Below are 24,446 nucleotides of genomic sequence, written 5' to 3' on the forward strand. Positions count from 1 at the left end.
TGTTTCTCTCTACTGGGCTTCTTTCAATCCTGCTTTGTATGTAAGACATTTTAAGGAAGGAATGACCTTTTTATTTTTTTTATTTTTTATTTTTTTTAAGTTGCAAATGATCAAGTATTTTCTTTTCCAACATAGGATATATTCTGTTAGTATTTTTTCCCTGTTTTGTAGCTTTTTCTGGAATTTCCATTGTTTTTTATTTTCTACTTTCTTATGTCCTGGGCTTTCAAAAAGAAACTATTGAATCTGACTGTTATGATTTTGCTGCCTAAATTGAAACACCTGCAGAGACACCATTTCTGCAATAGGAGCTCCTATAAGGTAATTCTACTTTGAAATGTCAATCACCTTTGAAACTCCAAGCCTCGTACCCAGGCCTTGCTTAAACTTTTATTTGTTTTGGTATTTACCTAGATTTATGAAAGAACAGGAAGCACCTATCTCATATTCCCCGTCTCTCTGAAGGGCTTTGTATGTAGTATGCCCTTTAAAAGTTATTGTGCATCACATAATTCAGTTTAATATACTGGCTTGTAACATTATGTTTTCTTTGATATTACTTTTCTGAAGGCAATATGACCTTGAATGTGACATTTTAAACTAATAAATGAGAAAAAGAGCCGAAACTAAAACTGAACATTGTAAGCCAAATGGTCTGACTTTCACCTCAAGCCTTCATTTCCATATGTGAAAAAATATAGAAATATCATATTTATGTATTTGCATTTTTTCTTAATATTCCAATTAAAGAAAATTTATGAAAATGTGTTATCTATTACCTTTTGTCTGTGTATTGGCCCATTAACCCCTTTGCCCATTGTCTTGTCATTATTTTTTTCACACCCTCACTTCAGCCAACAATTTTAAGGTCTCTGAATATCAGCAATATTTGTCAGAGGTGTAGTAGTGTCAGAGATGCAAATTCCTATGTTTTGTGAAAATGGTGTGCTGATTATAAAGAATTTCACAAATTTCACAGAGAGGGGCCAGGTAGGACTGACTTAACCACTTTAAAAGGAGTGAATGACTTCACAGTGATTTACTACACAGGCCTTGCCATCCAAAGGCACATCTCTGCATTTGCACCTTCTCCTGCCAAAAACGAATGCCAGAAATGAGCAGTTATGTTGCACTAGGGAAAGAATGAGGAAATGGGAGGGTATTGCAGATACAATAAAGAGTGTGTAACTATACAGAGTGTGAATAAGAGTATTGCAGAAGAGGTGCCATGAGGTAATAGGACACAGATGTATGCAAAAAGAACAGTTTGCACACAGTCATGGTAACAGTGACTCCATGTTTCATGAAGATAACAGGCAGCCAATTTAAAGCAAGGTCCTTTCCTTGAAACTGGAGAAGTTTAGCCACAGGACTGCCTGAAATCAGTTGTTATATCTAGCCACTATCAAAACTGGGACTGTAAAGAGCTCTTGACAGAGGTGAGGAAGAAGATAAAGAAAGCCAAGCTATTTTCAGAAGAGCTCTTTGTCACTGCTATTCTGTCAGAATAGCTTGGGAATTTTTATTTTATTTATTTATTTTCTGTCTCTTGTTCATACACTTCAGCGAGGAAGAGAATATTTCAGCTGCCAGAAGTAGCAAGTTAGAGAGAAAACATCTTGCTCCAAGAGGCTTAATTTAAAGTTAAGGAGAAGAACAAGACTTGTGTGACCCTCCAAGGAGGGAAGATGACTGGAATGGTTTTAGTGCTAGGCATAATCTTAAAATTACATCTGAAGACTTACAAATGATAAAAATACACAGTTTTCTCCTTGGTATGAAACTTGGCTTTTCTCTTGTAGAGCTATTCCTTTTCAGTTGTTGCCAAGCCAAATCCATCCTTAGGAATGTGAAGCATCACCATCAATTTCAATAATATTGAATTGCAACTTAGCTGTCATGAGCTTCATATGAAATTTATATAGAATGCATATTGTTCTTCAGCTGAAATCAGGATCCCACTTTTTCAATATTTAACAGTCACAATAGAAGGTGAACACTGCCACAAGGAGCTTACAGTTAAAAACTTTTTTTTTTCCTCACACTTTTACAAGCAGAAGCTTGAGATTAAGATGTACGGACTGACCAAGTGGTTTTCCATAAGCAGCCACTGTGGTTTGCCTGCGGTTTGAGTTGCTTAGGAGCTATATAAATGTGCTGACACCATTCACAGCCTGCAGTATCATGTTTCAGCCTTCAGCAAGACTCCTTCACTCAGGGCAGGAAAGTGGCTAAGGTTGCATTGCTACTGGTCAGCTCTGTGCCCAGAAGGCTATTGGTTCATGTGTAATGCAAAATATCACATAAACCCTATGGGGAAGATATGCTTCAGATATTCAATAGGCAGATGTTTAGGATAAGAGTTCTTATACTCATTCTACAGAATGTAATCAGTGGAGAGAAGGAAGTACACTTACAGAGCGATTCGTCACCACTGCCATGTTAAAATGGGGTTATCCCTATCTGAAAAGTGTCTCTCCATGGACTACAGAAGAAACTTCACTTAGCTGAGTAAGGTTAAATAGGTAAGTCTTAGCCATCTGAAATTAAATCAATCATGACTAATCCTGTAGTTAAATTAACTACTTTGCATTTCCCCAAAAGTCAGTGACAAATGGGGCTACCAAAGGATGAGACATCCCATTGAAGAGAAGGTAGCTAACTAAATAGGAAGAAACACTCTTCTGCTCATGTTATGAAGAGGATTTAAGTAGCTTCCCAAGGTCAGATTCCAAGCTTTGCATCACTTCAGCTAGCTGAGATGAATGGAACAAAGTTTAAGGAACATTTCCTTCCCCCTTCCCTTCCCCTTCCCCTTCCCTTCCCCTTCCCTTCCCTTCCCTTCCCTTCCCTTCCCTTCCCTTCCCTTCCCTTCCCTTCCCTTCCCTTCCCTTCCCTTCCCTTCCCTTCCCTTCCCTTCCCTTCCCTTCCCTTCCCTTCCCTTCCCTTCCCTTCCCTTCCCTTCCTTTCCCTTCCCTTCCCTTCCCTTCCCTTCCCTTCCCCTTCCCCTTCCCCTTCCCCTTCCCCTTTTTTTTTCCTGGCACACATTAAATCTTTTTCTTTAAAATTATTTGCTGATGTTCTTTATTCCTAACATGCTAAGAAACAGGAAAATTGCCCTCTTGAAGATGCATGTTCCTCTTACAGTGTCTAAGCCACCTTTTTCAAAGTGAGCTCATGTATCCCTACATCACATGGCAATGGAGACATACCATCAGTGCCAGTGAAGAACCCCGCTGTGCAGTTTCACACTCAAGTCACATTGATTTCCATGGGCAGATTTCACCCAGCAGGAGCCTGTGTCTGTACCGTGGTTTATAAATGTAAGGGGATTGTCCACACTGCCTTGTATTACATTGAATTTTTTGTCATTGTTTTCTTTGCTTTTCTAAATTTTTGTTTTCCAATACAATTTTTCCAGACAGGATCAGGCAACTTTCTTAATGAATTCTTTCCAATCTTCATCACTCATCTATTTTAGTAACTTGGGCAAAGTATTTGACTACTCTTTGCTTCTTTCCCTTCTCTTTCAATGTCAGCACATCAGTCTTTTCTAGCACAACAAACTTATAGCCTTTTAAATGAGGCTATTTTTAGCTATGCATGGTAATATGACGATAACAAACATCTAGTATAACTGAATTTGATACATAGTGCTATGAAATATTTGTTCATTTTCTTCCCTGTCTTTTCTGCAGTATGATGATTTCCACACATTTCTCTAGGTTTGTTTGTAGTATCTATTGCTATCCCAGAGTTTAGAAGACAACTGATTTTAAAGTAATAATAAAAAATAAGAAAGCTTTCCCTGTTTCTACCAAAGCCATTTAATTTAAGTGAGCAAGGCTAGCAGGTGGTTATCAGATCTTATTAGCTACTTTGATTGTTTCTAACACCTCCTGTAAGTAAATGTCTCATTGAAATGGATATTTACATGTGCTATGCTTTTGAACAGATTGCCATTCATTAGTGAACTATAAACCTATTACTAGGCATCTTCAGATTTAGAAGGTAAATACAGTTTCTCCTGTGTGGACAAACAGTAGCTATCAAAGCCAGTAAAATCTAATAGTGCTCAATTTGATCTCGATTTCCATCTTTAGTACACTGACCATACCAGTGAACTTTTCAAAACCCCGTCTTCAATTCTTATGGAGATATTCAATTCAATCACAGTATTCATACAATGAGATCTTCATCTGGTGAAGAAAACAACCTAGCGTATGAGTGAAAGAAAGGGATGAGGAGAGGGAAATGTTTTTTTTTTTTTTTTTTTTTTCCCAACTCCTGTGGTGATTTAATGAGCAGTTTTCTAGTAATATTCTGGAGGGTCTGGAAAAGCTGAAAGATTTTTAGATAACAGGATCAGAATGTTATATGGTAACTAATTTTTTTTTTTTTTTTGATAATTTATTTTATGTAATCTGATGCTACATCCTGTAATTTGAAAGAAGGATTATCAAATGCTTATAATATGGAGTCCTTATAACATTGTCATTTGACACTGACCTAATTCTTCAAATTCATAACTGTCCTATTTACCACACATGGTAGTATCTGGCATATATTTCATGAGAGAACATAGGACTTGATTCTCTGGCACTGAAGCTGATAGAAAAAATTTACAAAACCCATTCCTGTGAAAATACATCCTTCACTGCTGTCTATCTATCTCATATTATCACACAAGTTGATAAAGTCCACGCTATGTAAAGCAGTTGATCAGCCAACCCTCATTAAACTGTACTTCTCCTAGTCTGAAAGCATGACACTTTGAAGTATTATCTGCTTTTATTGAAGATCTTATTTTCCCTGGCACATAGTCAAAGAAAAAGTATATCAACAGAAAACCATTTAGAAAAGTGTGGCACTTGCAGCTTTTAACAGTTGATAAGATTATGTGCTTGACTGCAACATCAAATGCAAAGAAGTCATGGGGACATTTAGATTTGGTCTTTCTTTATTCTGCTGAGGTAGCTGATGATCCCCATTTGAGATTCCTTCACTAAGTCATTATTTGTACATTAGTAGGAAATTTGAGAGATATTTCTGAGTTTTTCTGTATACCGTGTAAGTTTTTAGGTTTATGAGCCTCTAAGATGGTGACTTCAGGTTTACAGGAGTCATGCATAGAAAGGTGCTTCTTGAAAACCCGTCATAATCTGTCATGTTTCTGATGCATAAGACCTGACTTCTTCCTATGTCCTAAAAGATGAAACCTCTCATCCCCAATCTCATCACCTCCTATTTCTGCATGCTTCTTGTTCTGACTGTGTTTTGCCTTTATGTCAGGTATGTCTGTGCATCGTTTCTGGTAAGATTAAAACCTACATGTGTGAGCAGGTAGGAAACAGTGGGAAGCTTTCACCTAGTTCCTGACCTAAGGAATAGAGAAACGAAATAGAGCCAGATCTATATAATGACTGGAAATTTGAAATAGAAATGTTCAGGTTAGAAATACAAGGCACAATCTTTTAGTAGGAGGTTAGTTATTCACCACTCAGTTCTTTAATTCAAGGCTTTCTCCCTCAATGCATGTTAAGGGCCTGATTCTGCCTTTAGCAAGAAATCACTACAGGTAAAATTGTCCTTTTGATATTTTGAGTTTATACGTTCTAGAGCAGAGTGCTGAAAAAAACAGTGGATGATGTTATGATGGGTCTTTACTAATGGAGTAAATTTTACTTCTAAACCCAATATTTTCCTGAGAGAACGAACAACATGGAAGAGATTAGCTTCCCTCACGTATCCACAAAAAGCAGTTTCAGGAGGAAGCAGAACATGTTTTTCAGTTTCCAGTCAACTTCCTGAGTTAAATTCCCCAAAGTGCCAGTATCCAACCTTTGACAAAGATTAGAGTCTTCAGAAATTCACAGACTTGAAACTGAAAATAGGATCCACACATCCTATTTAACAAAACACTATTGAGAGACAGCTAAAAGGTGGCAGATCCCATGCTCAAGGGAAAATTCATTCCTGACTTACACTGGAATGATTTAATTGGGACTAAGAAATGACATTTTTCTGCCAGGTTAGAGTCTGTCCATTATAGTACCACACAACTATATCATACTTATGCTTCAATACAAATTATTCTTTTCCAGGGAAAACTTAGAAAAAAATATTTAGCATTCTAACCAAGCGCACATCTGTGGATAGAAGAAGAAGAACCAACAATAAACTACGATAATTGTTTAAAAAAAAATAATAATGTGGATTTGCACCATAATGTATCTTTTGTTCCCTTCTCTTCTATAGGTTGCCCAGGAATGTGGGACAATATTACATGCTGGAAACCTGCAAGTGTGGGTGAAATTGTCTTTGTCAAGTGTCCTGCATTGTTCAGATTTATCATCTCTGAAGACGGTAAAGTATTTTCTCCATGTTCTTTGCCTCTGCGTGGCCAGCATGACTATAAAATCTGACTTAACCACTCTATTTAAAGGGAAAACAAAAACTCTTCAGTGGCCTAGGGTTGGTTGAGTTTCAGTTCAAAAGCATGCAGTAGAAAAATGGGATATGTGTGTTATGCAAGAGATGCAGAAGCTCCGTCATGTGATTTTGTGGTCTGTAGAAATGAGATGTCAGCATCCTACTGCCCCTTGCAACTGACATTAGCAACCAAGCAAGCAAACAAAAGTAAATAAAAGATTAGAAACTTGCCCAGGTTGCAATTTGCAATGTGGTGAAATGAAATATTTCTGCTTCCAGCATGCATTGCTTCCTGTCAGAGTTGTCCCTCATCTTGCAGATGTACTGCTTATGGCCATCCAGGCTGGTTCCTTTTTCTCTTTTCTCTCTTTTCCCAACTACTTTAGGCTCGAACCAAAAGCCTCATGTACTCATGCTTGATAACCAAACCCTATCAGACACTTGGCTTCAATCCATATGCAACCCAGCCCCTGCTGCCCAGCTAGGTGCTATTAATATGGAAACCTATGTTATTAGTAGCAATAGTATTTACTTATTATTAATATTATTTAGTATATTTTAATGGTGAGTCTGTTCAAGCTACTGCTTGTGTGATAACAAACACCCCTTATCTTTTCTTATATATGTATATCTTATTTTTTCTATATACATGTATATATGTATATATATATTCACATATATATATATTAACTTTGAAATACATGAACATTTGCTGGGTAAAAATAAGAGGGTATGGAGAGGAGGAAACAACTATTAAGATGTTCACAGAAGGTTTATAGATTTATTAGACGATCTCTTGAAAATTATTTTTTTCATGATGCAATGAAATGAGCTTCCCAGGTGAATGATTGAGGGTGGCAAAATTCTACTATCAGAGTTAGCTAACAAGACTTCGTTGGTAATAGCTTTTTCCATCTCACCCCAGCACCCATCTAGCCTAGCATGAATTACTTCATTAGCACCTTCCATTGAAGTAAAGGTTCACCCCATTTTCCCTCTGGGATCCTTCTTCCCAAAGATTATTTTGCCAACGAATTATTCATATATAATGTCGAGTACAAAATTCACCTTCTCAGTGTTCCTAAATGCAGAGCATAATTTTGGGGAGACAGTTAGTGTTTCATGCATAGCTCTAGAACTGCGGAAATCCCCACCTTTAAATACAACCATTTGAACTCATCTAGACACAGAAGCAAACGTCAATACTCTTGTGAAATGGAAAGGAAATTAAGAGTGATCACCACCTCACTAAAAATATCCATATGAAATTCAAATGTCTTCTCTAGATTAGTTCACTGGACTCCATCTTTCATTAATTGAAAGAAAATAAGGAAAAAAAAACACAACAGAAGACAATGTATGTCATTTCAAGAAACACGAGGTAAATCACCCTTTAGAGATATCTCTCATTATCCAGCAAGTACTAAAGACAACTCACATAAACAAGGCACCTAATTTTTGAAGGGAGAAAGATAAATCCCTCTTTAAATTATAAGATAGAAAAATAAAGTTATTACTATAATATTATGTGCTTCAATTATTAACAAAGATAATTAAACATAATCTTTACCGCTTCAATATTGGTCCAGTATTGATTCAGTGGGTACAATGACACTTACTGAACTGTCATAGTCAACCATAACAAAAAAACAAAACAAAACAAAACAAAACAAAACAAAACAAAACCACACAAGTATTCATGAGGTTTTGTATCTAGCATGGGAAAAGCATTATTCTTCCATCTTCCAGGGTTGTTTTTTTGTTTGTATGTATGCTTTTTGTTTGTTTGGTTTTTAGTTCTTCATAAGTTTGTCATCAATTTTTGTCATTCAGCCTGACAGTCAAACCAGTTCTGGTCATCCTTTGAGCAGGATACACAATCAGCCAGAAGTTTTTGCTGTCCAGTTATCAGTGATGTTTGCAGCCTGCAGACAAAATACGTTTATGTTGTTTATTGTGCATCAACAGATGGCTGATCTACTGTTATCTTCTGATATAACTGCAGGAGGCCTGCTGCTCAAGGCAGTACCTCTCCAAATTTCTGTTACGTGGTTTTTAATCTGCTTCCCCTCCATATCCTCAATATAAGCATGGTAACATAGGCAGAAATTTTCAAATGTTCTCCCCCTCTCTTTTTCTCTTATTTATTATTATTATTATTATTATTATTATTATTATTATTATTATTATTATTATTATTATTATTATTATTATTATTATTATTATTATTATTATTTATTTATTTATTTATTTATTTATTTATTATTATTTATTTTATGCAATGCTCAGATATTACTAGTTTGATTGTATGGAGAGTGATGTCTCTCCATACACATCTCCAGATGCACACAGAGTGTGTGTCTAAAGTCTAGGAAATCTTAGACAGTCTCTGACCATCTGTCAACAAACCTCTACAGCAGACCTTTTTACTGTTCTTTTTTATTTCAAGGAATATCTCAAATGCTCCTCCTTTTATCCCCCACAAAAATAGTGCCTTCTCACTTTTATTGATTAAATTTCTTTTCTATGGTGCCCTCGTTTCTGGAGTAATTATGGTGCTCTCAGTTCTTCTCAGAAGCCATCTAGTCTGTCTAGTCTGTCTCCCTCCTCAAAGTCAGTGTCAGCTCAGTGTTATCTATTCCATCACATATCTAACCTTTTAACTGGAAAATCTTCTCCTGTATATATCTAAAACATATATATATATATATATATATTTAAAAGTAATATACATTTTAGAAAAATACAAATATTTCTTTATATAAAAATGAAATGCTTTACCATAACAAAAAATATTAATTAGATGTATGAAATAAGATTTTTTAATATTTGCCTAGGATTTACAGCCTGGTTTGTATATTGTACTTCACATTTGGCCTCTAACAGGGTGATAGTATGACCCTAAGGGGAGAAGTAGTCAGTCCAGTGTAAATATATGTCTTCTTTCTTTATCTCCTTAAGGGACCACTAATAAAAGTGACAGCTGTTACCACTTGTAGTGGTGGGTTTGAGGGTTTTTGGACATCTGTTCAGTAGAAACAAAACCGAGATTCATAATTCATTATATAAACAAATAAACATTTAATCTGGAGTAGTTTAAAACCTCTGCAGGCCTGACTGGATTTGCACTAGTGACCCCAAGGTGGAAATATCTACATCCGTAATCACTCTCTTGGGTGAATCAGCATGGGCTTTCAGTATCATTACTGCTAATTTTAATTAGCCAAGTATATTTGCTTCAAGGAGTGCTTAATGAAAAAAGTCACATTTTATGGAGGTTCCTTAAATAAAGGATTATTAGATAACTAAAATGTTTCCAAGACATGGCTAATCACATTTTATAGATTGTTATAGTATTCTCTGGCTGCTTCCGTGTTTCTAGATTATGTAAGTAAGCTAGGCAGTGCCAATAAAATCTATTAATAGCATACTCATTTTTAATACAACAAGGTTTTTATATGACCAAAAATATTTTTTTATGTTTTTACAAATAGTAGCAATAACTTTAATTTATACATTAAAAATACTTGTCTTGTGAAGCCCCAAAGCACCTGTAGTTACAGTTGCTTGGATGACAGCAGGGAAACCATATGGGAAAATATTAATTTTAAAGAGTGGGAGGAATTTAATTCTTTTGGTTATGGATATCAAAAGTTATTTGTGTATGTCTGAACAAGGAACATGGATTTCTGGTTCAATGAACGGAAAGCGATACGTACTTGTAGATGTTTCCTCTGACCTATCTCAAATGCTTATCTTGAGATGAATGAAGCTACTGGAGAAGTCTTGTTTGTTTGATGAATTTCCAAAAGGAATTTGGCTGTCTTGACTTGGATGTCTGATTTCCACATGCAGTAAAATGAAAAAGAAATGGAGTCTAAAAATAAAAATTAACTAATTTAATTCCATCATCCATAGAGATGCTTTGTTGAAAAATGATTCAGAGGATCCAGTTAAAAATATCATCTCTTGCTGTTCAGAATTTGAAAATATACTCTGTTCTGACCTTCATTGTAATTGGACTGAGCAGTAACATTTGAATTGCTGTTAACATCATACAGAAATCCCAATGTTAAAAACTTTTGCAAATCTCATGATATATAATGACCCTTCCTTGTAAATTTTTATTTCACCTCTCTGCTCCCCTAAAATCATCAGAATTTTTCATTTTTTTTCAGATGCAGTTTGTGAACAAAAAGATTATTCTCAAAATCTCTCCACCTGAAAAAGACACAGTAGTTCCTCAGACTTTTTTAAACTAGTAGGTTAAGGATTTACAGTGGGTTTTGTTCTGGAGGATTCCTAAATGTTGATGTTTGGTTGGTTGGTTTGTTATTTTTTCTCTTCCAAATTCATTTCTTCTATCAATTCACAGTGTTATTTTCACTGGAAGACATAATTTCCATGATATTGCTTTTGTAAATTATGTTTTCTCCAGTGCCTTCCAAGTACCAACTCCAGAGACAACCCCTCTAGCACAGAGGAAATTTAAAGCATTCAGAGTTATCTTTGCATTGAAAGAAACAAATCAAAACAAACCAACCAACCAACCAACCAACCAACCAAAAACAAAAACAAAAACAAAAACAAAAAAACATGGTAATCTGTGAAGTTGCATTTCAATATGACATAGCAAGACTTATACATGTCCCCAGCATAGTTATCTGCGTTCATGGATATAAAATGTTACGTTTTATTTATTTTTTTATTTTTATTTTTATTGTGGTGAACAGTGATGGTAAGTCTAGCAGAGGAAATCTACAGATGCCAAAGCTTTTCTTTCTTTGCACAGCTGAGATACTCTGTAGTAATAAAATTTATAAAGCCAAATTGCTCAAAAGGACCATTGAGAGAAACCCAGTAACCAGATCAGAAATGAGCATATATTTAGATATTTTATTTGCAGTATAAACTAATACAAATGATAATAAGCACTTTCTGAGCGTTGCCATATGCTCTGCATTGAGAAACTGTCTTCTTTCACCAATCCAAATAATAAATATGATTAGCTCTTACTGAATCTTCCAGCTATTCAGAATGTTTATCCAGTACTCAGTATAGGGCAATGCCTATTAAAAAAAAAAAAAAAAGTGCATGACTGCAAAGTATAGTTTACTATGTAAGACAGAGAAAATATACCTAATTTTTAGTAAATGCACAAAACATATCCCATGCTGGTACCAGGATTAAGGGGTCTAATTAAAATTCAGTGGAATAAAGAATGCATCACGATGTTGTAGAGCTTAAGAGAGAATATTATTCCGTTCTCATGTTTTTGAACCAAAATATTTGTTTGGCTTGCTGCTGCTCTGATAGTCACAGAATCACAGAATTGTAGGGGTTGGAAGGGACCTCCAGAAAGATCACTGGGTCCAACCCACCTGCCAAACCAGGTTCCTTAGAGCAGGCTGCCCAGGTAGGCGTCCAGATGGGCCTTGAGTATCTCCAGAGAAGGAAACTCCACAACCTTCCTGGGCAGACTGTTCCAGTGCTCTGTCACCCTCACCATGAAGAAGTTCTTTTGCATGTTGGTGCGGAACTTCCTGTGCTCAATTTTGTGACCATTACCCCTTGTCCTGTCCCCACAAACTACTGAAAAGAGGTTGGCCAAATCCCTCTGTCTCCCACTCTTAAGATATAAACATTGATAAGATCCCCTCTCAGTCTTCTTTTCTCCAGGCTGAACAGACCCAGGTCTCTCAGCCTTTCTTCATAGGGAAGATGCTCCAGACCCCATATCGTCTTTGTGGACCTCCGCTGGACTCTTTCCAGGAGATCCCTGTCTTTCTTGTACTGGGGAGCCCAGAACTGGACACAATACTCAGTCATGTCTTCAGTGCTAGCCACCAACATTTATTGTCCCTGAGAACAAGGATTGAAAATCCTTGTCTATTGAAAATCAGTCTATTACAGATCTCATTAGAAATACTGAGAGTCACTCAAGTACTCTTGGCAGAAACACCAAGCCTCATATATTCTGCACTAGGGATGCAACGTTGGATTTATGAATTCAGGGTTAACTGAATTTGGTAAATTGTCCTTGTCTTTTTTCTCCTGTTTGAGTTTGGATGTTACCCCTAATCAAACAAAACTGGATGATAAGACACAAGTTAATGAGAGGGGAATTGATATTACACATGCACATGTGGAAAGCCCTGTGTCACTTCTGGGGAAATAGTCCTGGCAGTAAAGCCTTTAATTGTTGACTGCATATTACTGTGAAAATGGTATTTAACTCCCAAACCAGGTGAAAGCAAATAAAGATTTGTTGTCTTCTCAAGGTGAAAGCTGTTCTGAATATTTTTAAGTCAGCTGGTATTAGTTTGGCCTTTTTTTTTTTCATATATAAACAAAAAGAAAAGCTGATTCTTAAAGATCAAAGGGCTTCTAACAAATAAAATGTATCTGAAAATATTGTGCACTTATTTTCTACTGAAATAGAAGACAGAGGATTTTATTTTACTTTTTTTTTCTACTAACTAAAATTAAAGTCAGCATCGCAGCAACCTGAAATTGGAAATTGTGTTTGCCTGTCAAATAGGCAAGGCAAAAGTTCAATGCAGAGGTCTAGATTTTCTGTTCAAATACATCTCACCCCTGGTGGGTATTTCAGCATCCTGCATGAAGAACAGGGGAAAAATAGACTGGAAGCAGGGAGCGTTCTCTGAAAAACAGACATAGACCATCCCATAGTGTTACTGTCTCAGGAATAATAATAAACCATCAGTGCTTAATTAGTCTTTGAAGAGTCCAGGACTCTGTGTATGCCTTATTTTCATACTTCACTTTATTTGAGATCCTATGTAACAGTCAGAAGGAAGTTCAATGCAAAGGTAGCTGTTTATTTATGTATATATATACTTATATATAAACCTGTATATTTAAGATAGATAAATAGTTAGATAGGTACTAGCTAATGCCCTGGGACAGCTTTCAAAGCCGTCTGCAGATTGTACATATGTTATTGTTGCTTTGTGTTCAGAAAGTCCTAGATAGCGCTTACTAGATAGCAAATCCTTTCCTACTTGTTTCCATCTCTAGGCTTTCCACAGGCATTAAAGCCATGGAATTACTTCAGTTTTTCCAAAGCAAGGAGGACAAGCCTCCTCCTTGCTTAAACATGCCTCCTCTGCCACAGCATCACAGTCTATGTGCGATGCAAATGGAAATTGGAGGACGATATTGCCACCAAAGACTAATAGCCATATCTACATTTCCAATCATCTAGTTAAGGCTTCATGGCTACCTTTTTTTTCTTTTTTTTTTTTTTTTCAGAAAAATTACATTTTTATCCTTTCCCAACGTATTATGGGGACAAAGGATTCTGTGTCCCCGATACTCAAACACTGAACATGACCAAGAGCAACAATTGCTCTGAATTCTTCTGATCAATTCAGTTAAATATCAAGTTCTCGGTCCAGTACAAGATGACATCCTATGTGGTTACCAGGAAAATTCTGTAGTGCAACTCAAGGCCTTTGGCAATGTGATCAGAAAGCTAATTGGCCTTGGAGAATTCAAAAACTATGCTCTTCTGGGAAGTATCCAAGGATGGAACATGCTGAGAGCTGCTGAGAAGTCTGGAGAACACTTGGACTTGAAAAGGATAATTAATATATTGAGTATCACTGTAGGTGCAACATGGACAGCTGCCTCAGCTTTTACCATCAGCCTCTGCTCTGTTGTTGTTTCTCCCTTTGACTCAAATAACTAAGAAAGGAATTCCAGTTGATTGAAATATTTTAGGTGTGGTGGGCACACATTCACTCTTGCCTTTAAGCAAGTGTTCTAATATGATTTCTTCTCTGGGACTTAATTCATAGCTGATAATGTACGTTGGACAATATTTTTTGTTTGTTTGTTTGTTTTGTTTCTTGCTTGAAAAACACCTGTTTTTCTCTGAGATATGACCCTTCTCTGAGCTAGGAGCCTCTTTGACAGTATTTGTGCAGATCCTGCACTCTGATGGGTACTCCTGTGACAGGCAGCCTCATAGGAAGGATACACATAATGTTTCAATGATGCCTAGCAGTTGCCATGGTGACCTCAGTCCACCGACAGTTTCATAGCCTTTGATAAGGAAGAGGAAGAAAAGAAGAAAGTCATAATGTCCCTTACATGCTATTGATCACATCTGTACAGCAGCTCTGCCTCTGCCAGACCTAAGTACAACAGCCTTTATGTTCTCCACGTGACCTCATTGGGATTCTCCCATGATCTCCAGACATGTTTCACTGGGTCTTGCCTCCTTGCCATGAAACCACGTGCCCTAAAATATGTATGGGGTACAGGACACAAGAGCTTGTATGTCAGCTTTACTGCAATGTTTTGCACAAGCTAGTGGTTAACAAAGATGCAGAAGGTATCTACTTGTAATTTTCCACTGTCTCAATTTTCATGTTTTCTAAAAGAACAATAGCAGAACAAGACCACTTCATTCTTCAGTGAATTAAGCCCCATGTTCTCAAACTACTTTGACCAGAAAAATGGCAATATGCAGTTGATACCAAGTGAACTAATGAATTCCAAACTGTAGTTTAAAGTATTGGCTATGGAGCATGAGACCGGAGAGACCGCAACCCCCAGAAACACTGGAGGAAAGCACTTAGCATAGGGAAAGGTGTGGGATCCTGTAAATCCGCTCACTCCAAAACCTTGCCTGGATGCCACTTCCTACAGATTCTGCTAATGAGAATATTAAGACCTAGCAGCTGGATCTGGATCACTTTTCCTCCCAAAAATAAGGATGATCTGACAGTGTGTGTGCCCACATATAGAAGTGGGCAGAGGGCAACAGATACGGCAGGCAGAACGTGTGAGCAGTAACAACTAGGGGAGCTCAGAAAGTCCCAGAAAGCTGCTAAGTAGACTGCTGTTCCTGACTGTGGCTTTACCAGCCGGCTGAACAGATTGCTGGTGCATGAGAGCAGCATGCAGCAATGGGGAAGGGAGCAAAAAGGCACCGTGTGGTGGTGGATGCTGCGGAGTCAGGTGTAAGATCTGGTTGATTTATTTCATGTTTATGTATTCGATGTTAAGCTTCTAATCAATGCTATAGAAAACGGAAAAAATGGATTCCTGCCTAACCAGCTTGTCATTCACATAGCTGGACAGCACAATAACAAGTGATTTTTTGAAATATTTTTCATAACATATCCCTCCAACAAATAATTCTGAGACGGGAACAGTAGAAATAAGGTAAAAGTGTGGACAAGCCATTTTAGGACAGAATAGTTTTGAAGCCTTTCATTCCCCTCCATGCACTAATAATGGGCAAAGGCTGGAACAAAAGGGTTAAATGCAAGTTGTGCTCAGATAAACAAATCAATGGGAGATAAAGCAGTTGCCATGCCAGCTGACACCAAAAGCAGCCAGCACGGAGTTGGCACGTAGGAGACGATCTAAAAGGCTGCACAGAGTGCCGAGGCTCATCATACACAGGCTGTTTCTTGGCTTTAGCTTTGCCAGTCCTGCTCACTTTAAAGCAGAAGCAACAATTGCTTGCATTAAATTTCTCATGCTACGGAAGATAGTAAGGAGGTATTTGTTCTTTTTAGGCTCAGCAAATAAAATCTGAGAAAGAAATGTAATACACATGCAAGAAATGGTCATGAAAGAATTGGGTCTTTGCTACTAACTCTTTCTAGATCGATCCTTTGGCAAAGTCCTTTGAATTTAATTTTAGTTTCAATTCTTCATGTAGAAAATAGAAATACACAGTATTTTCTCTATGATTTCTCTGTTCAGTCTTTGGAAATGAAGTTCATCTGTCTGGTAGATCTTCTTTAAAGCCTCTAAGTAGTACCGCAAATAACACCTAATTAATAATGACAGTTAAAGTACTAATGGAAGATTTGCTTTACTTCTCAAATGACACTTTCCTATTCAAGCTGGTCAAATAGTGAATAACACTATCTGTCAATACACTGGACAAACCATCCTTTGTCAAGAATAACATTAGCTTCCTCAGGAGTTTAGTGACTAATGCAGACAGTTATTGATTCAAAATTGGTGTTCTAAGATATTGTTTAATAGTTGCTGTTGGCACCATTTTTCTGTAGTTTGGGCTGTGCTGTTATTTAAATACACGTGAGGAGCACTGATGTAAATCATTAATATAACCCTTAAGTTAAAATATTGATATCTAGGTTTCTAGTCAAAATGCAGGTAAAAAGGTGTTTTATTTATTCTCCCGTTCCGTGGGAATAATGTAATTCATCTAGCCTGTTTTATAATCATCTCAGTGGGCTTCCTTTGCTTCATCACTCAAGCCTAATGCACCAGTTTCTCGTTGTCTATGTCCCAAGAACAGAGCAACAAGAGGATGTATGTGAGTGCCAACACAGCAAGGTGCCTGCAGTTTTCCCCATTACATTGCTGACACCAGAGCAATTTGCTGAGGTCTCTCTAGAGTCAGAATGGAACAAACAAATAAACAAATGACAACCCCAAATTAAAAACAAAACAAAGCCAAAACAAAACAAACAAACAAAAACAGGTAGCATTGAAAAATTAAAGGAGCTGCTCTATGTACAGATTTCAATACAACCCCAGACTACCAAACTCAAATGCAAGTTAACATCACCATGTATGTTGACACCTTAAATGTTAAGCTCGGAAATAATCCAAACAGACTCCTTCACACTCTCATACCTATGAGTAACCATACCCATTGGCACAGTTATATGTCACATGAACAGACATATTCTGGTGCTGGATGCATAAATATTCAGTATCAGAAAGAAATGCAGCGGTAGCACATAGGAAATTAAAGCCCCATGTATGTTCCCTCACTGTGGTTTTATAAGTGTATCCGTGTATTTCCTGCAGTGCTTAGTGACACAGTTTAACGGTGGACTTGGTAATGCTAGGTTAAAGGTTGGACCAGATGATCTTAGAGGTCTTTTCCAACCTAAACAATTCTGTGATTGTATGATTCTATATACACAATTTTATATGCCTATGTTATCTTAACACTCATTAGGTAAACTTTGACTTTCCATTATAACTCAGGCCATAATGTTCAGTGTAAATCTAATTGACTTTCTAGTAGCTTAACTTATTAGTGCGAATTAGTTTGATGGATCAAGCCTTAAAAGCCTGTATAGTAAAAGGTTGCACTGGAATGTTCTTCAGTACATTAACAAGGACTCAGCTGTAGACAAATATGTTAATAAAAGGCAATCTTGCTCCTACAGCAATCAGAAAATGAATACTGTTGAAAATGTGAATCCTTTTATAGTGTCCAAACACAGTTAAAGTGCAAAAACAATCTGGCTATTAAAAAAATAATAATAATAATATAAAAAGGCTCTTCATTTTGCAAAGCTACATTAATATAATGTAATGTTCACATTGATGTCATGAAATTCAAAATGATCTAAAATAGGATATTTTAACATCACTGTTCCAACTACCTCCCATTTTAAGAGTGAAAAAACAGCAGATTTTATTTTCTCCTTTCTAGATTACAGGAGAAAAAAAATGTACATTAAAAATATCATTTACATATCAAAAAATGTTTTGTGTGTGTTTTATTATTGTTGTTATTATTATTTTTTTATTTTTTATCTACCAGTGTAACATGCCAAGATGCCAGGAATACCATGTTTCAACCTACTTAAGAATGTCTTGGTCTCCCTCCAACAAAAATTCTGTAGTTTGTAATATTGCATTTTAGGATTTAAGCCACACTACAAATGGTAACTAAAACCAGATTTTTTGTGAGTCAAAGAGCTTGGAGTTTTTTGCATCTTTTTCTTATTCTTCTGTTATTGGTCATTGTATGATATGGAATTTTAAGTGAGATGACCTCCTATAAAGAACTTTAATGACCTATTGGCTTGAGTGGAATTAGGAGATGGACTTTATAAGACAGTGATACACAAAGAGTGGCTATTTTTTTTTAATTTTTTGATGAGGCAAAATTTCCCACATGTTATACTAAAGCTGATGATTTAAATTTATAGTTTAGAAAATTCATATTTTATCTATATCTGAGCTGATCACTGTTAATAAACCTGTTTTTTGGTAGGCTCAGGAGGGCCACAGGTCTGTCCAAAATATTCTGCAGAGGCATCTCTGTTATTCTGCCAAAAATCTGGAGCAGAGCTGTAGTGCTTCTGCAACATCTGGTGCTTTAATCTGCTGCAGCAGGTTGAATGATCTCCACTGAAAAATGTTTAGAATACTGGTGATTTTATCTTCAGTATAAATAGACCTATGTAGAACTTGAAACATCCAAGAAAGCTCATACATGGAATTTGGAAAGTGGTCAGAATTGGGCAGAGAAGCCAAAAGACTGAGGGTATTCTTATCATGGCATTGAGGATTAACTCTTCAGAGTAACTAGCTAGTTGAATACGTAGGTTTGTTGAAGATTGATGCTGATTACATCCATCAAAGATAGTGCAGCCTACCTGAAAGAGAGGATGTCAAAAAAGAGTGATGGTTCTTTAGCAAATGTTTCGGCTTTGTTTCCTAGACTTCCATCATCATCTTTAAACTAAACCATTTTATTTCCAGTTTGAAGATCGAAAAGTACATCTGACTAAAAAGACGGAGAGAAATCAATGAATTTCAAATAACTACATGATAACAGTTCTGAAAAAGTATAAAATCTAAAATACATTTTAGGCTGTACTGAAAAGACACCCTTTACTAGTTCGTTTCCTTAGATGCTGTTTTCTCCTCTTCCCATAGGATCAAAACCAATCCTTGTGTAGAACTTAACTTTTTAATATAAAACCTTACACAAATAGATGATGGGTGTTTTCAATCCCTAGTTAAGAGATGGCTGCATGTCCAGAGTTAAAGAATAACCAGAAGCCTTGCAGCTGTTCCAGGGAATACAGAGCTAAGCTTAATTTATACATTTAACCTGATGGGACAGTCATTGAAACATTGGCAAGTTTTTTTCTCTGGTCCTATTTGATCAATGGGCTGGTGGCAAAGCTACTCCAAACAACTCCTCCATGTCTCACTGCATGTGATGCAGCAGCACCACGCAGTGGCTTAAGGCAGCTCCTCTATATGCATCCTCCAACATCCATCCCCAGCCAAAATCCACTGAGGATTCAGGAAAGTCTCATTTCAGTGCAGCTGGGGTTAAGTAAATAGCAGGCTGAATGGGAGGTTTGTTTGAGATAATTCAAGCTTTTTATGACTTAAAAAAAATAAAGAAAAAGGAAGTTTTTAATGCAAACCCAAACTTTTAAGGTTTCCTATTCTAATGTTTGTATTTCTAATAAACAAATCAGCATGAATTTTGGCACAATACCTTGGAAATGTGTGGCCTCTTTTTATTTCAGCCCATTAAAATAAATTAAAATAAATTATGATTATGATGATAATAATAAAAACAATAATAATCCCTTCTCTCTTTCTCATATATTTCCTAGAGTTCAGTGAAGCTCCATGATAAACAAAGATTTAACAGCACATTGCAATAGACCATCATCTGAAAAACTCTTTCCATCTATAAACATTCCTTACTTAACTTGAAAATAATAATAATAATAATTCTCTTGCAGTTCCTCCACGAGCTCTCCTATTTCTATTCATTTTATGGAAAACAAACTATTATCAAGATCAAAGTAATTTATTTTTTTTTTCTTCTTCTAATTTCAGGTTGGGAAGTAGATAACTTGGGCCAAGCTCATACAGGTAAGAACCAGTTACGCTGACTACCTACCACATAGTTCTTTTCTCAAAAATTTTCTGTAATGCAAATGATGGTGTCAGATTACATAAAAGTTATTTTGTGTGCCAATTATTACAATAATGAATACATATAATATTCAGACAAAAACTGAAAATAAAAAATATGATCTGTTTCTAGAATTCAGTGTGGTCTATCCTAGAAACAGAAACTTGTTTTCGTTAAAGCCAATTAATTTTCATTGCTTGCGACTGATGAATGGAAATCATTTTTCATGAATTTTTTAAAGACTGCCCTTACTTAAATATCTATAGATTTCTAAAGCTACAATGCTTAGATTTTATATTTTTAAAGTAAAACTGGTCCTAGTTTGATGGTATTCCTTTTCATCGATTTGCTTGCTGTTTGCGGTAGCAGTTTTGTAATTTTATTGCTTCAACCTTGATTTAAACTTACAAGTAAAACTATGTTTACTTCCAGAAAAGACAGAATCAAGAATTTATTGCCTTTGGGCCTGATCCAAACAAATAAAATCAATTTGATTCTATTCACTGACTTCCACTGAGACTAGTTTTGGTCCTAATAGAAAATGCAATCAAAACAATTTCATACCAGATTTCCACTTTTACAGGTGATTATGACCTGCTGGAAAGTACGGCCCAGTCTCCCCTAGGTAAGAAACAGATCCATGGAATTTTTCTCCTTTATTTATTTTATTTTAATTCTCTTAAAAAGGAAGTGCCAGCTTTTTCTTCTGACACTTAAATATTATTTTTTAATCAGTTCTAATTATGGTGACACAATTTCTGCTGCCTGAATTTTAACAGTTTTATGAGAATTTATTCAAGCAGTCTTGCAGTCTAGCAGGTAGGTTCTTAAAATTATATCTACCTGCTTAACAGCAATTACTAAACAGCATAAAGGAAGCTCAAAACCATGATTCAGTGGTTATTTTCTATGAAAAACTGGGGATGAACATGAAGGAATAATTGACTAAAATTTGCCAAGCAGTGCAATGTTCTTAAATGAATGTTGTGATTAAATTGATATATTCTGCTACACTGGTGACAAACAGATTCTCTAAAAATAAAGTCACTGTTAGTGTTATGAGCTACTTGACTAAATTGCTCTAAGAATAAAAAGCTTCATAACCTCAGCAAAGCAAATAAACAACAACAACAGAAACTTTGACATTTCTGTCAATTCTCACAATAGCTTAAATTCAGAAAAAAAATAGTACTTTGAAAAATGATTTATTTATTTTTATTATTATTATTTTTTAATGTTAGAGAGAAATTACTGGTACTTAAAAATAGCAACGAGGGAGCCATCCCACCTGAGGCAGACTTGGTAACAAAGAGAGTGTCAAGAGACACTTTCCTCTTCTACATTACCCTCTTGATTCCCAAGGCAGCTTTAAGTCTTTTAACAGTGCCAGAGAGAGACACTTAGGACCTAGTCCTTAAATGAGATTAACCAAACAGGGTAAACTGAGAGAAAAAGAGAAAGAGGTTTTCTCTAAGCCAGTTTTAAAACTCCTTGCAAACATGTGTTTTAAATCAAGGTCATAAACTGTGATTGGCACAGATAAAAAACAAAGGAAAGTGAGAAGATCTGAAACAGGTTTGTTCTCAGGGAAATTACCAAGTGAAGCCACAATGGGCAATTGTTGTCAAGACAACAACAAGGAAGAGATTCCTGCTGAATCATTCCTTTGTTTTCCTACAGACACTTCTTAAAGGGTCACTGTCAGAACAAAGCCTAGGCTTGAAGATGTATGTGCTATATGACTGTAGGGGAGTGTCCAGCAGCCTCACCAGAAACGTATGATGATTATTGTAAATGCCCGACAGTATTCTGCCTGGCTTCCAGCAGCTGTTCCAAAAAAAAATAATAATAAATAAATAAAAAGTTATTAACACCATGTTTTCTTGACAGTCCAATGCAGATGCCTCAAATATAGAACATCTCAAATAGCAAAATGTGCCTATATTTAAGCACAGGACTGATACTTTACTCTGAAGTGCAAATGCCTATGTCAAGGATGTATTCCCAACATGCCTTTAAGAGTCAATGGAGAGGTATGGACATTTAGCTGAGCCCTGTTTTTCCTATCTGCTTTGGAAAGAGTCCTTGATGCTCTGGAAACACTGACTATACTTGTTAGATCTCTATTGCTCTTTGGTGACCAGTTGTAAAAGTAGGTGCCTAGTGTAGAACTGTGTTATTAAAGATACAATGGTATCTATTACAGGTTAAAGATGTCATTAAAGCTTTCTGTGTATACTCAAACAAACAGTACTCCCAATGGTACCATGGAGTTTTCCTTGGTCATGTACCGGGGGATGCAGGATACATTCTGGGGTTTGCTTCAATAGTGTCACATTCCCAATTGTACCTGGTATGTTTGACATAGGGGACATCAGCAGAAATTGCACTGAAGATGGCTGGTCTGAACCTTTTCCTCATTATTATGATGCCTGCGGCTTTGATGAAAATGAAACAGAGTCTGATAATCAGGTGGGAATTAATCTTACAATTAAAAACAAATGGGGAGAGGAGGGAGGGTGGAGCTAGCTGCTTTTTGTCCAGCTTCTGGTCATGTTCTAATTCGATGGTAATTATAATGAAAAAATCACAAATTTAAGGATGTTAATACATGAGACTGAAGTTCTTCTTAGCTCAGTGGTGAGTATTTCCAGAATGTGAATGTTTACTCTTGATGCAGCTTGTAACTTTAAGAAGCATAAGTTAGTCCCCATTTCATTTCCTATAGACTAAAGTCTCCTTTAGCCAACGAGTTTTTTTCTACAGGCACGTGCAGAATGGTCACAAAAATATAGACAGCTTCTGCTAGTTCACTGACAAATAAGATTCACGCTATGCAAACCTAACGGCATGCCAAATATAAAGCAGTTATCTAATACATAGTGAGATCTCAGGGGAAACAAGTGGAAAAAACAAGTGGTCTGTTCAAGAAACAAATCTTGCCTATGGTTCCTTCTGCACACTGACAGGGTAAGGAAGAGGTGAATATAGATAAACCATTTAACCATGTGATATTTTTCTTCCAAGGATTACTACTATCTATCTGTGAAGGCTCTATACACGGTTGGATACAGCACTTCTCTTGTTTCCCTCACCACTGCCATGGTTATCCTGTGTCGTTTCAGGTGAGTCAGGATGTGAGCAGTTTGCTACTGAGTCACTGGAGAAAACAGACTGGCTCTCATAGGCCCAAAACAACATTTAAGCTTTTATCTCCCCAGCTGCATAATAAGTGGGGAGAAAAGCCTTTAGCTGAGTTGTTCCCCCAGGTTGGAATCTCTCCAGTAGTCATATTTCAGTAAACTGCAGATATAATTGCAGAAACTCTCTGCATTGGATTGAGTCTATTTTATGTTAATTAGTGTGGTTTTGCAGGACAATCCTCCTGTCGGTTGGTTTTAGGGTCAGTATTATTTACACTCCTGCTTTTCAGAATTTCAGACATTGTTATTCTTAGTACCAAGGTACTAGAATGTATGATTTCTACAAAAAGCCTTTTTTTTTTTTTTTTTTCCCCTTCTCTTCTTTTCCTCTTTCTTATTCCTTCATCTTTAGGAAGCTTCACTGCACTCGAAATTTTATCCACATGAATCTCTTTGTTTCATTCATCCTACGTGCGATATCTGTATTCATTAAAGATGGGGTTCTTTATGCTGAACAAGACGGCAATCATTGTTTCATCTCAACTGTAAGTAAAACGAAAGCCCTTTCCATTTTTTTCTTCTTTATTTTTTATTTATTTATTTTTAATAACAAAAAGTGTGAGGCAGGCATCAGCCTGTTGGGTATCAGAGACTGAGGAGACTTTGGGAGAGAGGGTAATTGCTGGTACACTTCCCTGCCAGTTCACAATAAAAGTATGAGTGGTATGGTTCTGTGATGTCTGCAGTGCTTACTGGTCTGTGCTTTAAGAGAAACTTAAAAGGTTATTTCATTTTCTGACTTCAATCAAGTTGTTTCTCTCATTCATGGATCTGCATAGCGACAGGTGCAATGAGAATAGAGATAAGCAATTTTCTTCATCTGGGGTCTGGATTTTTCTCCAGGGCCTTACTTGCTATGGATGTTGGGCAGAGTCATGTTAAAGAGAGTGAACACTCAGGCACAAGAAAATGGTACTGATAGTCATTCTCAAAAAAAAAAAACAAAACACTAATATTCAATTTTTTTTTTTTAATGTATTTGTCTCTGAAGAGGAGCTGTTCATAGTGTGGTTTCATGGAAAGCAGTCTATTTCACTATCGTACTTACATATACTTTGCATCTAATATATACATTGTTAATACTATCTTATATTTAAGGGTAA

General features: G+C 36.3%; 1 protein-coding gene across 17 annotated transcripts in view; it reads left to right on the forward strand.

Moving 5' to 3' along the window:
- ADCYAP1R1 (ADCYAP receptor type I) overlaps positions 1-24,446 on the forward strand; it is a 142,968-nt gene that overhangs the window by 79,405 nt on the left and 39,117 nt on the right. For 16 of the 17 annotated variants that reach the window (XM_027450328.3, XM_038174724.2, XM_027450327.3 and 13 more), the window contains 6 exons: positions 6,259-6,366; positions 20,062-20,097; positions 20,724-20,765; positions 22,509-22,612; positions 23,168-23,265; positions 23,696-23,828. In XM_027450328.3, coding sequence (XP_027306129.1) covers positions 6,259-6,366; positions 20,062-20,097; positions 20,724-20,765; positions 22,509-22,612; positions 23,168-23,265; positions 23,696-23,828 — 521 coding nt within the window. Of the gene's footprint in view, positions 1-6,258; positions 6,367-20,061; positions 20,098-20,723; positions 20,766-22,508; positions 22,613-22,669; positions 22,781-23,167; positions 23,266-23,695; positions 23,829-24,446 lie in introns of those variants that run through there. The other variant, XM_027450339.3, reaches the window with a different exon arrangement.

Source organism: Anas platyrhynchos, chromosome 2 (genome assembly GCF_047663525.1).
Source record: "Anas platyrhynchos isolate ZD024472 breed Pekin duck chromosome 2, IASCAAS_PekinDuck_T2T, whole genome shotgun sequence".
Lineage (NCBI taxonomy): Eukaryota > Metazoa > Chordata > Aves > Anseriformes > Anatidae > Anas > Anas platyrhynchos.